The sequence below is a fragment of the Dysidea avara genome, chromosome 5, assembly GCF_963678975.1.
Source record: "Dysidea avara chromosome 5, odDysAvar1.4, whole genome shotgun sequence".
Lineage (NCBI taxonomy): Eukaryota > Metazoa > Porifera > Demospongiae > Dictyoceratida > Dysideidae > Dysidea > Dysidea avara.
This window is the reverse complement of record NC_089276.1, coordinates 2890960-2909784: the sequence shown is the minus strand read 5'-3', so window position 1 is coordinate 2909784 and position 18825 is coordinate 2890960. Positions and strand designations below refer to the sequence as shown.

The following is an 18825-nucleotide window of genomic DNA, read 5'->3' as shown; positions in this document are numbered from 1 at the left end:
CGTGTTGTGCATGTACATGCGACGTTACCTGTGAGCAAATTTCACTTGAGAGCGTCATGCAAGATGAGAAAACAGGACTCACCTATGGTGTTGGGTGGTGGCGCTGGCTCAGTTCTGCCAGCTGTGAGGCCTCCTGATGCAATGCTTGTGTTGTACCGATAACTCGGTAACTTAGTTGCTGACTTGATTTATCACAGACTACAGTAAGTACTGTAGTGGTAGCAACCGTAGACCTAGATGGGTCGCCAAGTAATGCCACAGAAACGGTAGCTAGTTACAGCAGGTAGCTAATCAGTTTATGCTGTCTCTTCGAGAAGAATTACTCTCTTTCACCATCGTGACATCTTTTCAAGAAGACTTGCTCTCTTCCATCGGCGTGCACATGGTTACTCATGTGACAACAAAACTATTTGCTGTGCAGTCGTAATTTAGTCTCTGTGTCACACAGGTAATCTTTCGTATTAAGCAACCGGCTTTGTTAGTGCTGTTGTACAATAAGCTCTATTGCTCTAGTCCTTGGTTTCAGCTATACTGTCACTGTAAATTGTGCGCATCTGTAGAAAAATGCTGCAAGTCTGGCATCACCATGCTGCAGTGCTGCTATGGCCATATTCTTTTAATACTTGGCTAAAGAATTCAACCTAAATGAAACAATGACATGGTGAGTAAAATGCAAATGTAACTGGATCTGCAAGAACCCCATATGTTAGTGCATTTTTCAAATTCAATTTTACTCCATTTTCTTTACTTGGATAGCCAAAGGGATGGTCATCTGAAGTTTCAGCTTTATAAGCCTACAAATTTCAGAGTTACAGAGCTCCAAAGTGGCAATAGCAGAAAAATCGATTTGTACAGTGACTATAAACTACAAGCACTTAATAAAATGATCATAACTTATGAATGGAGTCCTCTACCAAGATGCAACTTACACCATTGTGTTCTCCACGAACAGGCAAATCCATTGCTGGTAAGTTTTGTCTTCTGAGCTTTTGCTATGGGGGGCCAGTCTGACATTCCAGCACATTTGAAGTAAACAGTTAGCAAGTCGTCGTTATCTTAGTATCAGTTTAGTGTCATAAGATTGTCATTGTCTTCCCCATCAAACTCGTCAGAAGAGTCAGCGCTGCCACTTCCAGTAGCAGCTAAGAGCTCCTCACAATGACGCCTCCACCCACCCCCGGGGTAGCGACACCTCTATTACCAGAAGCCTGAAGTAAGCGACCATAGCACTAGTAGTGGAGATCCAGAGCCGTGTAGCTACTGGAAATCCAAATATCAGGGCTACTCTTAAACCACAGATTAAAATTAACTCTCAGACTAACCGTACTACAGTGCATTGCTCAACCTCGCCCGCTGCAACACTATCTTCAGGAACTTCCAGCTGGTGGCAAGACATATTCTCACCACGACTATTCAAAGCCTCTTACGCCAATCGTCTACATTGGCGCGGATGGCGCCACCAGTGTGCGGGACATTTGCGGCTAGGCCGGCTAATTTGATGCTGTGTGTTCACTGTTCCATGCAACAGTTGGCTGCAATGGTATTGGCTTCTGCTCCATGCAGCGGTTGACTGCAATGCTATTGTATTTTGTTCCATACAGCGGTTGGCTGCCTATGCTCTAGTTGCAGGTGGCTGTTTGGCTGCATGTGGCAACTTGACTGTCAATGCATATTCATGCAACCATTGTCTGAGACCGTATGATCCTCCTTCCAAGTGTGAGACAACCACTCTTCTTGTCAGCAGAAGATGATGTCATATCCACACCAGTAGTTAGAGGTGCAGCTGCATATTGGACTAAATCAATTCAATTCTTATGAACAGTGTGACATCTAGACCACCAGAATGCCAGCTATCTTCCTGTAAGTGGAAACAATCAAAACTCAACACCCAGAAGTTAATAAAATAGATTTCTAACTTTTTCACATGGATGTTTTCTCACTGATATGTCATAGCTTTGACTTCCTGTGAGACTACTACTCTTCACAACAGCCTCTGACAGTCCAACTAAAGCAGAGCAATCCTCCTTCACTGGAAACAAGAGAACAACAAACAAGCCAGGGAAGTCATTTCAAAACAGGAACTCTAAAGACATTATGACCGGATTATAACTACCCATTTTCTTACAGCCGGAGCCGCCACCATTGCTCATTTAAAACTCAAAGGCTAGCCTGTTTGCTGTAATCCTGTTTTCTTCCTTTCTGATTGTCATGGCTGATTTACTGGTGTTATTATTTCAGCATGGAAAAAGTGTTACTGAATCTCATCACAAGCACACACTGCTCTATCTGCACATGTACAATAGAGGTCCCAACTGGTCCAATATGTGGTCTTCCCCCAGGGTCCATGACTAAGGTAATTAGGCTAATTATTATTTTTTTCTTTTGCCACTTAAGATATGGACCCAAAGGTAAGACTGCATACCAAGGAGCCCACATTTCCGCCTATTAAGTGTGACCTAATTGTGGTTCCTTTTTCTGTAAAGCTGGACCTGGGCTACCAATCAGAAACACTTAATCCAGATATGGGGAGAAAATATTGCTGATTAATTATGTGCAGTCCTACTATTTGTATCACTATAAACAATTCCATCAATGGTGGCAGCAGCTGTCCCAAATAGTATACTTGTAATCTGGCTTCTAGTGGGGGGAGAGCAGGTAGCCAGTCACAGTAAGAACTTCTTCCATATCTGTCTTCCCTACATTAGAAAGTTTCTGGTGCTACACTTTCACGGATCGGTCAGAGTCTCTACCTTGATACTACTAACAGGCAGTTGATAACAACATTGAGAGGTGAGCCTGAGTAGTGACAATTGGCTAGCTATTTACTACCGAGTGGTGTTGTTAATGTGCCATCAGTATCCTACTATGGAGACTGGGCAAACAGCTGGACTGCTCACTCTGCCACTCTGTTTTTGGTTGTGATTACACACGGCAGCAAAGAAGGGTTACAGAAACATCGAATCTCATCACAAAACATATTGATCTATCTGCACATGTGCAATAGAGGCCCCAACAGGTCCACTATGGGGTTTTCCCCCAGGGTCCATGACTAAGGTAATTAGGCTAATCATTTTGTATTTATACATAAGATATGACTCCAAGGGTAAGACTTCCATACCAAGGAGCCCCATTTCCACCTTTTTAAGTGTGACCTCATTGTGGGTTCCTTTCTGTAAACCTGGACCTGGGCTACAATAATATACATACTGGTTTAACAAGAAACAACTAATCCAGATTTAGGGGGAACTATTGCTGGTTAGGGGCAGGCCTACCACTTTAATTCTGTATCACCACAAAGAAACAATTCATCAGTGGTGGTAGTAGCCATCCCAAATACTGGAATCTGCTTCAATTGGTGGGAGTGCAGGTAACAAATATTACTTTATTCAAAGCACTTGGTAAGGCTATTGGTTTATAGACCACAATTGTGGTCCCATACCTCCCATGTGTATTGAGGGACAAGATAGGACACTATGCTCTGCATGCTGATGATTCCAAAGTCCCCACTATAGGATTTGTGTCTCATAATCATCTCCTGTATACCCATGGGATATGGCAGCTCACCACTACCCTGAAACAGTTCTGACTGCATACAAAGCAGGAGATTGCAGTAAGGATATCCTGCATTTGAAAGTATCTGGTGCTACGCTTGCATGTACCAATCACGCAGAGTCTCTACCTTGTCACTGCTAACAGGCAGATGATAATAGCATCGAGGGTCGAGCCTGCAGCAGTGACAATTGGCTATTTATTTATTGAGTGGTGGGTAAATGTGCCATTGGTACACTACTATGGAGATTATAATGTCAGACAATTAATTGTACTGATTGACTTCAAAAAAAAAAAAAGGTAATGGCACACATGTCTATAGACATAACAGGAGAAGGTGTACCATTCTACAAACATGCTGCACACATAGCTACCATGCACTGCGACAGTAGAAGACAAAGTTCTGGCATCAGATTCGACAATACCCTCCTCAGTCATTCGATAATGGCTATCTATTTGAGTATTCACGATTACACTTTTACTACCCTTGACAGTACACATACGTACGTAAGCCGTGATACTTTGAGTGTCACAAAAAAAGAGAAATATGGTAGCATCTGCCTAGTTTATAAGTCTTCAATTAGTGCGGCAAAATTTGTGACAGTCTTGAACGTACATACAACCAAATAAGGAGAATTTGAGAAGTCTTTCAAAAGTATGGCGAATTCCGTGACACTGCCTCATCCGTCTCTCCTGAGGAGGCTAAGTGTGGCACCCGACTAGACATTGGGTGACCCTCAGATGCTATTCACTGATCTGTGATGATGGTCAGGATCAAGCTCTACTAAAATGGATTAATGGACCATGGCAGTCAAGGAGGACCATAATTGTTGGCAGCATAGTCACTATCATTATCAAGTCTACCAGTTGGGCACCGGAGGGTTTGCACAGAAGGCAGAGCATGTGCGAGGTGCTTCACCACTAACCCAGGGAATCTAAGCAAGGCCCCGTATATATCGCAGTACTCTCAAACATAGAGTGGCAGCATAGATAATATACGTAAACATGGATTGGAAACGTGCATACAAATAAATACAATAACTGTGCCCTATCCTCATTACGGTGCACGAAAAAGTATGGTTAGTACAGCTGGAGCATTTCGCATTCTTGTGTGCTACTACACGATTTACAGCTGGATTAATTACCACCTACACTAACTGGAGGTTAGACTGGTTAGATACACTGACTCCTAGCAAACAGTAGGGGTACAAAATTCTCATTGTTTAAGAGGAATATGGTGTTTCGGAACAGTTTTGTAAATTCGCTGAAGAAACTGTAACCTCAGTATCGTTTCTAATCTGTTGCCTGCACCACTAGTAACAGGTAGAATGTTATTAGGTTACTTAGGTATTGTTACTTTACTGCATAGTTCCACTACTTCGATAAAACTATGCCAAAATAGGCTCTAAGTTTTGTAATTATTTTGCCCACGCAAAGTAAAACTGTAGTTAAAGCTTTATTGTAACGTGCCAAGCATTAAATGGGTAGTGCAAATGAAGCCATGAAAAGTTGGCTAAAAGCTACGTTGCTGAAATATTCGCTAATGCTCACCTATTCACCTGTCACCAATGGTATTCCCTCCAACATCACCACACACCTACCTGCACACCTGTATTCTTGTTCAGTACATAACGAAACACACTGACAAAGTAAAAGAAATGTCTACACTACTAAATAACCGGCCTGTGAACAGCCTGCCAACATTTTGACAACTAGTCGAGGGGTCCGCAACAAGGGCGAAATCCTGGAGGACTTCACTGAGATCCAAATTGAAATCCGAGATCCGAGATCTCACTCATCATATTTCTCCGATTATTCCCGTATAACTCCTGAATTTTAGATCACGTGAACCAGCCATGTGCGACCTTGTGCTGCCACGTCACGAGTGTAATTAGCTAATGGCTGATGACTCTAGGAAAACGGCGGTTTGCGATAGGCGAGATGACAGTGAAGAAGACCAGCACAACGAGAATCAAGATGACGATGACGAAGTGGAAAGTCTCGCAGTAGATGAAGTTAAGACCCTGCAAAGAAGCCGAATCGGAGCCTCAATCGGAGCTCATAGTGGAGATAATAGCAGAGACGAAGTGTATGTGTCTATCATATACCATGCGGGTGGGTATGGGAAGGATTGCGAGGTGTATACCGTTGTCCATAATATCATGCTAGTTTCCTAGGACTATCATCCCTTGTTGCAAAATATTTTGCCTTCAATACCATGCAGACATACTCGAGTTTATGAGCTACATACAGGAGGTGTATAGGGATAACCAACCGAGAAAACAACAATTAGCTATATATACTAGCCAGTTAGTATCTTTTTTTTATTTATACAATGGGATGTTGAGAATTCTTTGATATTATTCAGCCACAAACTTTAACAAACAAATTGCATGGGCTCCAAACAACATTCCAACTACACAACAAATATTATGACATGCATTGCTGGGATTCTTCAGTAGATAGAGCCTCAGGAATGACATCATTCCTAAGGGATTGTTTATCCCACTATTGTAGCACTGCATGTCTTACCTATACTAGTAGTAGTATCTGTATACAGCTTTCAGGTTAGCTGGCTCTTGTTTCTATCGGCCACTATACCTTGCTTTCTCAATTTGGGTAGTCGGAACATGATCACCATGTACCACAGCAGTTTACCCAGTTCTGGTATGGTTACCAAATTCCTTGCCATTTACTGTTTTTATTAGTATTGTGTTAGTATAATAATATTGCTACAAAAAAATGGCCAGCATTTCCACATCATACACTTTGTGGATATACATAAGCAATGCAACAATGAATTGAGATGGTAAAAAAGATGTTGCCTAGTAGACCAGGGAAGTTTTCCTGGCCAAATATGTATGCTTGTATGCTTGAAATTAATGTATTTATGCATTGTATAGCTATGTTGAAGAATTGAAGTCGAGTCTGGATATCAACAGTACAATAGAACTAATGATGAAAATGCTGCCAGAATACGCTGTGAACTGTTTTTTTGTCTGCAGGGTATGATGAAATGAGTGTTCTTTGCAACTTTGACATAAGTAATAATCCCAATAATGGAATAGCAAAGGTAGAAGATTTCATTAACAGACGATTTTCAAGCAACCCTAACCATAATCCAAGATCATTAGTACCATTTGAATTCCCCCCTGGTCACAGAGAAAAGATTTGCAATTTCGTTTAAGAGCTGAAATGTTTAGAGAAACGCACTGGTAAGAAGAGATCCAATCTGTACACTGAATCCTCCACAGCAATCAAAAGATCCAAGGTTAACACCTATGATTGTAGTGGTAGCGTTATACCAAAACCCGATGTGACCATTGAATCTGTCTATAAACAAATTAGACATAGATTAAATGAATGGAAAAAGAAACTGGAAGAAGATGAAAGTCATTTGAAGCTTCTGAAAGAAGAAGAACATTATTCGATACAAGTCATTCCACAAATGTCGTCAGGTTTTTTCAAAGTATTAATGAGGTGCCACAATTCCATGAAATGCAGCGGTAAAGGCGTCAAGTTGCACCAAAAAAATCCGCAAGTCAGTTCATCACCATTTTCTATTTCTAACTGGACTAAACATGTAAGGTCATGCTTTGATAAGAAGTCAGTTGAACATCACAATGACCAGCCTCAATTAAAGAAGTGCTTTTCCAGTCGTAATGACAAAGGCCCTACTGTGTCCAGTGACACTGTAATTAACTTGATGGATAGTAGTAACAATAGTAGTGGTAAACCTTTCAATGTTATTCCTGTAAATGTTGAAAATGTATCAAAGGGTGTTGAATCATATATAGAGTCTAGAGAAATGCATTCCAATCCACAGATAAATGTTGTCAATTATAACCATTCACAGTCCCAGAATTCAATGGACAATAGAACTAAGTTTTTATCATGGTCCAATCGAAAGAAGCAATCACTTGTCAAAGCAGCGTCTGATCCATCGCAAACCCATATAACAGATTACCTTACAATGCTGGACAGTATTGAGAAGTTAACGGCTGAAAACAAACGACTATCCATGTTGCTCAGCCAATTAGAGTTGACAGAAAATGGTTCCAACTATACGTCATCACCAGCATCATTCACTAACATCTTAAGACAAATTTTTAGTAATGCTGAAAAAAATTCTGGTCAATATCCAACACATCGCAGGCATCTACTGATCTTAAAAAAGTTTTCCACAGTTCTGTTTATATTAGCTGGCCCACTGGCATATGAATTAATTCAGCAAAATATGCCAGAAGCTTTGCCCTGTATCAGAACTGTGCAAAGTGCAATTCACTCAGAGTATGAAACAATTGATGAAGGAGTATTTAGATTTAATGAACTGAGACAGCATCTTGATCAGTACGATGTTCCACTGTGCGTTTCCATAGCAGAAGATGCCACAAGAGTTGTTGGACAAGTGGATTATGATGCGGAAACTGATCGCTGTGTGGGCTTTATTTTACCTTTAAATGAAAAGGGCTTACCTATAGTTGATTCATTTATAGCTATTTCATTTCCAGCAATTCAGAAAATGTTTATTGACAATGTTGTTTCAAAATATGCATATGTGTACATGGCTCAGCCATTGTGTGGCAGTGCACCTCCTATGTTGTTAGCTTGTCTTGGAACAGACAATATATTTAAAGCTAAAGAAGTAATGCTTAGGTGGAAATATATTATTGAACAGTGTGCTGAACGACACATAAAGGTGTTGAGTTTTGGAAGTGATGGGAACAGTAGATTGATGAAGAGCATGAAAGTGTCTACATCTTTCAAGACTCCTCAGTCTGAACCATTGGTTGCCCATCTTCCATCAAATGCCTTGCTACATGCTCCAACTATTCCTCCCAACTGGCTAGATTGGTACCACATTGAAGCTAATGGAATATGCTATGTTCAAGACATTGTACACACTGCAGTTAAATTAAAAGGTAGACTGCTTAAACCACAGATTGTATTACCTATGGGGAAATATTTTGTTAGCAGTAGTCATTTGCATGCAGTGAAGCTCACCTTTCAAAAAGACAAACATGGACTACGCCAAAGAGACATAGATCACAAAGACAAACAAAACTTTCAAGCTGTAATGAACATAACATCTGCAGGACATCTGCTAGCAGAAATACCACAAGCAAATGCTACAAAATGTTACGTTGACCTTATTAGAAATGTTATTGACAGTTACCTGGATAAAAGCTTGGATCCACTGGAGAGACTAGAGAAGCTATGGTATGTGGTCTTTTTCTTGAGATATTGGAGGAAATGGATAACTTTGAACAAAAGTTACACTTTAGGCAACAATTTTATCACTTCAAATGCTTACAATTGTATCGAGCTTAATGCTCATGCACTGATCAACTATATTATAGCCATCAGAGATGATGTTAAGGAAATCAAATGCTTTGTTCCCTGACTTCTAGGCTCACAATGCTGTGAAGTAACATTTAGGGCAGCCCGAAGTATGAGCAGTATTTATTCAACAGTTATCAACTTTGGTATGCCTGGGCTGTTACGAAGATTGCATAGGTTGCAAATTCAACTTGCTATCCAAGCTGAGACCCAAGCAGATATAGTTTACCCAAGATTATTAAAACACCAGCACAAAGTTGGCAAAAATGCAGAGAAAGATAGTATTACTCTCTTAATGGCTTCTAATGAGCAGATACTTGGCGCAGTGCAAAGAGGTCAAACCAGAGCAAAAGCAATGATAGAAGAGCTTGGAATGAGTGATCTGTATATTAAACATTCCTTGTGGGATTCAAATATAAGAATAAAAGGTATTGATGGAGGCATAGATAGGGGTAGTGAGAATAATGATGACGATGATAATGATGACAGTGATGAGGATAATGAAGAATCCAGTGTTAAAAAGGAAGTTATACCACTAAGCGAAGAAACACACGATGTACTGCTTGCACAGGAAGAATGCAGTGTTAGTGATGTAGAACAAATTGCCTATGACTTATAAGTATATCCAAGTGTAATCTTCTTGATCCCAGTGTCAAGGAGCATTTCAAAGAGTGCCACAAGTCTTTCAAGCGTTTACCATCTACTACCATACCAATGTATGAGCGTGCAGAAAATCAGAATAAAAAGGTTAGGAAATCCACAAAGCCATTTTCTACATTTTTAGAAATAAAAGCGCCAAATAATGAAACTGTTTTCATTCGAAAATCAACCGCTGTCTGGCTACTTCAAGAAGGGGAACGTGTTTCCACTGATCGTTTATTCAGAGTTAGGCATAAACAACCTTATAATTCTGAGATTCAACCGAAAGGAACAATCCCTGCTACTGCTGCAGTGTCTTTTACTGCTAAGCTTGATCAGATCAAAATAATAAACAGTCCTTCGCCCAAGAAACAAAACACTTTAGATACTGTAAAAGGCACAACTGAGACAGCAGTAATTGATATAACTGATCTACCATCTGAATCTGATGAAGAGATTGATAATGATGTCTGGGTTAAAGTTGAAGGTAAAAAATTAAGGAATGTGGACAAGGAAGTAATATTAAATGGAAAGTGGCTTTGGGGGACACATCTAACAGTAGTGCAGCTGCTGTTGAAGAAGAGATACACTGACATTAATGGATTGATAGATGCTTCAGTATTTGTGCACAAAGATCAAACAATCTCAACTGGTAGTGTGCAAATACTGCATGTGAATGGTAATCACTGGATTACCATATCTACAATGCAGTGCAGTGATTCCAATTTTTGTGATGTGGTTGTGTATGATTCCTTGCACTTTCATTTGAGCCAGGCAACTAAGGTATTATTAGCACGACTAATCAAAACTTCAAGGAAAGAGCTAATAATTAAAATAGCAAACACTCATAAGCAAGCAGGCTCTGATGACTGTGGTTTGTTTTCAGCTGCATATTGCACTTCCTTAGTTAATCACCAGGACCCTTCTTTGCTTGTGTATAATCAAGATGCTATGAGAGCACACTTGGTTCGCTGCTTGGAGAGTAAGGCAATGGAATGTTTTCCTGTAATCAGAAACAGACGAAGTGGCACTGCACGATACGACAAGATAGCCGTATTCTGTTATTGTAGATGTCCTGATGATGGCTCCAAAATGATCCAGTGTGATGGGAAAAAATGTAAAGAATGGTTCCATCAAAGCTGCATTTATACAAACATAAGTAAAGGGAAATAATGGTATTGTTCGAAATGTTCATAAACATGTATTTGTTTGCATGTTTTATTGTGAGCAATGTATCATTTACAGTATAGATTTTATGTCAATTCCTGTCCTGATTATGCATAATCACTATAATTGTATTATCTTTGTTGCTAGTTGCTGCTATCAATGAATGTACAGCTCCAGAGTTTTATTTGAATAAGAAAAAGTAGATATATACTATCATGCGCTTTTCATGTTTACGTACATTATCTATGGTGGCAGCCAACTTACCAGCTTGAAAGTTTGCAGGGCACAGTTTAAGGAGGAGTGCCGAAACTGCCGCAGCAGTAGCAGAGATACAAGATTCTTTACCAACTAGACTCTACTGAAGTTGTTGGCAGAGCTCAGCTTATCTGCCATATACATTATATCAAGCTTAGGGGTCATCCATTATTATCAGCCTTTACGCAAGAGTACAAAGAGTACGCTAGGGGGGAGGGGGTTAAATCACATGTATGCTTATAAAATGATGAATAATCATCGTGTATATACTGTACATAGTATCAACATTTATACAGTATGCTTCGTGAAGGAGGGAGGGGGCTAGAAAAAAGAGTATTCTTTGTATGCTTGCATAAAGACTGAAAATTATGGATGGTCCCTTAACTGAATAATAACACCTTCCAATTAGGGCTGGGACGAATATTGAAATTTACCTTCGAATATTCGCTAATAAAATGTTCGAACATTCGAAGCTTCGGTGTTAGCTTTCAAGTTACAGGTTTTCTTATATTTATGCACATCCTTCTTAAGATATCTTTCTGAACCTATTTAATAAGTTTGTAAGCATTTGGAAAATGCATAGCAGCAGTACTGAATGACACGATCGGTCGATTGCAAATGGGCGTGTCCGCTACACTGCAACCATGCATAGGTAAACACCAAGTAATGGCTAAAACCACGTTTTCCATACATTCTCTATCACTTTATAAGGTGTTTTAAGGCTGCAACTATGGTAGCAAGCTGAACTTAGACGGTTTAAAAGTGGGCGTGGCACATGAAGATCAATCGCGAAGAGACGAACAATGATCACGCAAGAGGAATAAGCAGCTGCAATAAAAATAACGACATTTATTTGTAATTCTTTCGTACACTATGAGTGCATTACGAGCTTCGAAGGATACTTTTATAATTCGAAGTTTACTTAACCTTCGAACCCACGAAGCATTCGAAGCTGTGAAGCTTCGTCCCAGCCCTACTTCCAATCAACACATGTACTATTGCTTCTTTGCATAAATGCACATAATAATGGATTATTATGTGCTTATGTGGGTTAATTATGGGCTTAGATGGATGTTCCAAGCAATTTTGGGGATATAACTGATGGGTCGTTAACCTGTCTTTGTTGGGTGGGTTATCCCCAAAATGCAGAGGAAAACTAACTGATGAGTTATTTCAGGAAGCACTAGAGCCTGAAACAATAAGAGGACATACATGCTTGCTAATATGCAGGCAGACAATTGCTCAAGGGTAATGTCCTGCAGGCTCGGGTGTCAGTTCAATCTATTCACAGAGCACCAAAATCAGGCCCATAATCCCATCCTTTATAATGCATAGCTTACACAGATACAGATTCCAGGATTGGTGTTTGACTCATTGAATCCAGCACCTAGTTAAAAGGAGGCTACCACTGATTGTTGAAACAGTGATCAAAAAGCCCATTGGTTCTCATGAAGAAATTACGCTGAACAATTTATGCTCGTATTTTACAAATTAATTGCTTAAAATTAATTTTGAATGTGGGGTTTTACACCATAGATCACCTGCACATGTTGCACCAACCTGTAACATGATATAGTGACGTTGATGCTACAGAACATTTTGTGTTTCTGTATGGGATCAACTGTTCAAGTTATACACAAGGCTCACAAGATCAGAAGTCAATTTTTTTGTAACAGAATGAGTGAAAAATGATAGTTTACCTCTCTAATGTAGTTGGGCCCATTTCCATTAATGACTTTTAAGATTAATTTACTTTAAGAACAGTAGTTATTGTACTAATTGTATATATTAAGGCTTTACAGCATAAGTGGTGAATTAAGGCCAGTAGGACACCTGGTCCTATGTCTGTGTAAAGTTGTTATAGAAAGTGTGTTTGAAAAGGTGGAGAAAGGAGAAAAAAATCCATGACAATTATTAAGTAGCAATGATCACTTCTTAGTAGATTGATTTTGTCATTATGGCCTTTGCAGATGGTTGTGAGGTCTTAAAATTTGTTTAAAAGGCAATGAAAGTCTTAACATCACCACCATGATAATTATTTTTAGAGGTCTTAACTTTGATTTCAGGTGAGTTTTCAGTGATATGCAGTTATTCATGAGTTATATATTGGTATGACACTATGTATATACTCTATCAAAAGAATTATGGCTGAGTGTGTGTGAAGGCATTTACCACAAATGTCCCATCCTGGATCCGCCAATATATAATTATTAAATGTAAACTACTTTCACACCTTAGATCAAAGGAGCTGATACAGATGGGAAGTGTTACATGTTAGCTGTAACATAGGGCATTCGGGCTTTTGCTTGAAATGTATGCCCTCTGCTTGGGCAGTTTGGCATACATTTCAGGCGAAGTACTTGTGTTATAATTACTACATATAATTATACGCATATATTGGTCATGAAGTGATCTGATTCAGGGGCGGTGGAGCAGGCCAAAGAGTGAGGGGGCCAGGCCAGCTGTGAGGTGAAGACCACAAAAAAAGTCACTACCTGCTGACAATAGCTGCTCTCCACCAATTATATCTCCTTATTTATAACTACACACAGTAGCTTGCTACACTGCTTCTCTGAATACTGTGACTGCTCTATTAGAGTATGCAGATCCTGACTGTTCTATTAGAGTATCTCGATCTTATCTTGCAAACAATGTCCCATAAATGGCCCCCCATCTCCACCGCCTATGATCTGATTGGCTCTGCCAACATTCTGGAAGTGGTCACGGAATTTGTGCAACAGTGACCAGATAGTTTTTCCCCATACAAACTGTCTGGCATGTGACACTAGGTATGAACATGTCAAGTAATGCAACCACCAAAAATCACCAGCAAATCTTTGCATATGTGACCGTCTCAGCGAAAACCCATCTAGTTTGCACAAGCATGCATTTTGAGAAAAATGAAATTTTAAAAATTGTGCATGTTACAAAGAAAATTTTATGCAAGTTTTAATCGAGCCATTACTCAGAGAAGGAAGGCTCAAATCAATTAAACCTATACACCATTTTATTTGCCTACTCATAGGGGGTTCAAAAATCTTTGTTTAATTTCTGTAGCGTTAATAGTTTGCATGTCAGGTGCGTTTGCTTACAATGCGGTAGACGTAAACAAAATCGTTGCCGTTTCTTCAATAATACCGCCTTTATACGCCTATGCGCAAGTCACTGCTGGGCGAAAACTAAACTTTGGTCAATCTGACAATCTACGTATGGTGAACATTGTTAGTCAAATCCCAACTCTGTAGATGAATTCCAAACGGAAGTTATGGCTGCAAATGTAAGCGCCTGTAGTTCTAGTTTTAGTATAGTCACTGTACAAATTGTTTTCCTTGCTCTTCCTACTGTCTAGCGCTTTAATTCCAAAACTACTGACCATAATCGACTGAAACTTTGGTTGAACAATGCAGATAATCTGATTGGAACCACTAACATTAGTTTCACCAGAGACCGATCTTTGGCCGTCAGTGCATGGTACCCCTAAGACTAGGCCCTGTATGTATATTGTCTTGTTCCTCCATGTAGGGGGCATGTCCTGAAAATAAAACATAACAATCTGACTATAGAAGGTATAGAGCTCTTCCATCTCCTTGATGACCAAAATTGGTGCCGTAATTTTTTTGTTTATTACACCGTATTTCGGCCATATTTATGAACATCAGTATCGAGGGTTCTATGGGAATATTTCCATCTGCTTTACAGGTTAGCGTGCATTTTATATATGTTAATTCTTACCCAATACCAAGTCCACCACCACAGCTTGGACTATTAGTTGTTAGCGGCTTACGTAGATTGGCTAATTTCAACTTGTCCATAGGCCTGCTGCGTACAATATTGTTCAACAATATGGCCGACGAAAACGGTTGTCAAGGAGATGAAAAAGTTGTTAGGCGATTTTTTTTGTACTTGCTGTCACAAAAACTTTGGAGCCCCTATTTTGGTTCCCCCCAGTCCAAATATATCGAAATATTTGGACCCCCAGAACAAAAGTGTTTGAAATATTTTGTCCCCCTACAAATTTTTTTAGCAACATCATTTGCACGCATTCAAAGGAGGGTCCAGATATTTCAGCTGAAATATTCGATCCCCTGTCTATACTATATCCTTGCCCTTTCCTGTTGCATTCAGCTAACTACCACACTCTCTATATACAGAAAAGTGACAAGCGTAATACTGTATAAAGTGTCTAACTACACTTCAGGCAAATTAGTGTTCACCACAGAGTAGAGGCTCAGCTGCAGGAAGCAGAACATTTATTCTCCTGCGTATACAATTAGGATACTATAGCTATAATAATTAATTTCTTTTTGGACAACAGCCAGGGTATTATATTATTATTGCTGGTTATTATTATTATTAGTTTAGTCACAAAAATGACAAGGTGAATACAAAAAGCTATAGGCCTATACCATACACAAAGCATAGCTAAATACAAAAAAGTTAATAATTTGGTACACAAAGACAAAACTATATATTTATTTATTTAATACACAAAGATTAATTACACAAGTACAAATACAGCTGAGACTTCAATACATCACGGTTAGACAAAGAAGCTACCAAGGCACACAATTCCAAAAGAACACACTATTAACTAAAAAGAGAATCTATAACAATGAAGCAATGCTAGCTTACAACAGATAGCAAGTGAATGTGATCTGCCTAGTAGGGACAGAAGACAGAGTAAAATATTTTTCAAAATCTAAGCAATGATGGTGGTTCAAAATGTTATGGACAGATAGGATGGTAAAAAAAAATGCGATGAGATACAGTAGGAGGGAAGGTGAATGTAAGTCAGAGTAACAATGGTGTTCAATGAAATAAAGAGTAGAACAATTAAATTGATCACTACATAATTGAACTGATTCTAATTGCTTAATACCCTGTTGGGTGTGAGGATTCCATGCTTGACAGGCACACTCCTACAAAAAGAATTAAATAGCAATTAAACCTTTGGACGCATGTGACCAAACAGGACCACAACATTAAGGACCTGTGTGGACAGGTGTGGCTACAAAATTAAAATAAAGCATACATCAGTAAAATACAGTTATTATGATAAGTATGGTTGGCTGAGTCCACTCACTCTTTGTATAACTGAGCTACGAAATTCTTTCAGAAGATGAAATCTATTAATCTATTACAGGCAGCATCATTCAACATCTAACAACATGGAAGATGCTGTTAATTCAGCAGATTGTTCACAGAAATTGGCTGGTAGTGGCAAAGTAATGTACAGTAATTCCAATTGTCTCATAGTAACTTAATAGCTACTTGCAGCAATTGGAGGTATACTGTAGGTCTGCATATAGCTATACTTCAACAAATGAAAATTAGCAAACACTTTTAACGAGTTTTGTAGTTAGAACATGTAGCACCTTATTGTGATGGTAAGTGTATCTCTGCTAACTTATAGTGACAGGGTACAACCATATTAAAACATGTGCCATACAAAGGCAGGTGGAATTACACAATAGGCACTTTACATCACATTACATGGATTGGTATTGGCAGGGGGCAAAGTGTCGGCAGATACAATAGTTAGACACTTTACACTTGTTAGGCCCCTATTTGATGATTATTAGTTTCTCATCCACCGCCCGCATTCTTCTTAGGCTACCGCATGGTAAGCCATTATTTACTTTGTGCATGCCGAGGTGCATGCTCAGAAGAACATGTGATACCAAACCATCATCGATGACGTTTTTAAATTAATGCTACAGTGCGCCAGGAGTACTGTTGTGTTGTTTCCTTGGCAAATCACTGCAGTGGATTCTATTTTTGACTGTTTTTCAAGTCAACTGAAATCCTGCTAGCTCAATAGAGCACGATTGCAACTAAAAACCAATGTTAATTTGTGGGAGGAAAAAAGGAGAATTTGGACAAGGTCTGTACATCAGTGTATTAATAATATAATGGCCTAATGGTAATGCCCTCCCGCCCGCATCATAATAAATAGAAAGACTGGATGAGAAACTAATAATCACCAAATAGGGGCCTTAAGAAAGAAACTGAAGTGGTTAGCTGAATGCAACAGGTAAGGGTAAGGATACTATACACAGGGGGATTGATTATTTCAGCTGAAATATCTGGACCCCTTTTGAATGCGTGCAAATAGCGAATTTTGTAGATAAAATATTTCAGAGGGGTCCAAATATTTCTTTTGGGGGTACAAATATATCGTTACAGTGCATCTAATCTCTGCCAGGTTACTTTGGAAGGGAAATGACAATGGCAATTAACGGCCTATTGTTGCGTGAATGAACTTGGGCGTGAGCCGGTAACCTACACTACGTAACCCGCGCAGGTAATGCACCTATCAATGTATTGCCCCACTGCCCCCCCCCCCCCCCTCGGGCATATATGGGGCTATAGTGGGGATTTGACACAGCCGAATGTCAAATGACCCATAGTAGGGCAAACCTATCGTGTCAAATCCCCACCGTTGGCCCCAGTTGCAACGCGGGATTAACTCGGGATTTGACATAGCGAAGGAAGTTACAACAAAAAATATTCAGTTGGGCACTTACTGAACGATCGTCAAATGCCCCATAGTGGGGCAGCAGTTTCGTGTCAATTCCCCCTGTAAAGCCCCACTTACGCCCGAGGGGGGGGGGGGGGGGGGGGGGTGGTGGGGCAATACATTGATAGGTGCATAAAACTGTCAAGAAGTAAGTTTATACGGTTTCTACACACACACACACACACACACATATTAGACTTTTACATCACTCACTTAAAGTGCACCACGGCAATATACCGAATATCAGATAACAGACTTTCATTCCTCCAACCTAGCGATTAATTCCCTTTCAAATATAAAATGGAGCCGGGTGGAGTTTCCGCCAGACTCTGCCTGGAAGGTATGTAATTAAAGTTTATACATTTTCGTGGCGCTTAAATCGTGACCGCGCTGCCTCTGCGCCCAGAGCGCCAGAGTTGAACGCGTCACGTGTACTTCAATTTAAAGCGCAGTAAGCTTTTACGATGACTGCATCACTTATTATATGTGTGGTCGTGGTATGCACGAAAGATTTCTTTAAATCCGAGTTTTCGATTTTTTAGACTACTATTAGCGTTCTCACGTGCCCTCGGCTCTGTAATAGCTATAGACCCGCCTACCTCTGAATAAGCGAAACTCCACCCACATGTTTACTGTTCTGGTCTACCAGATAGACAAATTTTATTTATTTATTTATAATATATTATTCTTATAGTACTTGGTTGTATAATTATTTATTTTAGACTTTACAGCATACAGAATTACAGTGATACATGTGGTTACAACAGATTAGTGGCTACAGGTATGCTGAAGGCCTACTGGCAACCTGTGCCAGTGGCCTAAAATAATTACAATTGATTAGTTATATAGTTATATAGTGATTAGTTAGGGAAAAAAAAGTATATAGCTATACTACAAAAGTGATTGTTATTGCAAGGGCTACAATGCTTCAAAATTAGGCGGTTTGGGGGACTTGTTACAGGGACATAAAAACGAATATATACATGCATTATTAGAATCAAAATTAGTTTCAAAATGATTCCATAGGTAGCTAGTAAGTTTTTTTCTTTATTGTTGCTATACTAAGATCACAATTGATGATTCCAGATCTGCGGTAGTCGATTGAAGTAAAAGTTGCTAGTTAATACACTGGGGTTTCTATTATGTTGTAATTTGTTCCTTGCAGTGTTGGGCAAGTTACTTTGTAAAAGTAACTAGTTACATATTACTTGCAACAGAACTATTTAGTTACAGTTACATATTACCCATAAAATAAAGTAACTGTAATAATATTATATATTATATTACTTTGTGTCCACAGCCTTAAGCTGTCACGTGTGAAACTACCACCTTATCACTTGACATGATTGCGTTGT

At 39.4% G+C, this 18825-nt stretch overlaps 1 protein-coding gene across 3 annotated transcripts in view; it reads right to left on the bottom strand.

Annotated features, from left to right (window-relative positions):
* Nucleotides 1-17832, bottom strand: part of LOC136255720 (uncharacterized) — a 71873-nt gene extending 54041 nt beyond the window's left edge. For all 3 annotated transcript variants that reach the window (XM_066048554.1, XM_066048555.1, XM_066048557.1), the window contains exon 1: nucleotides 17684-17832. In XM_066048554.1, the coding sequence (XP_065904626.1) occupies nucleotides 17684-17732 (49 nt within the window). In that variant the 5' untranslated portion in view covers nucleotides 17733-17832. The remainder of the gene's footprint in view (nucleotides 1-17683) is intronic.
* Between the last annotated feature and the right edge of the window lie 993 nt (nucleotides 17833-18825).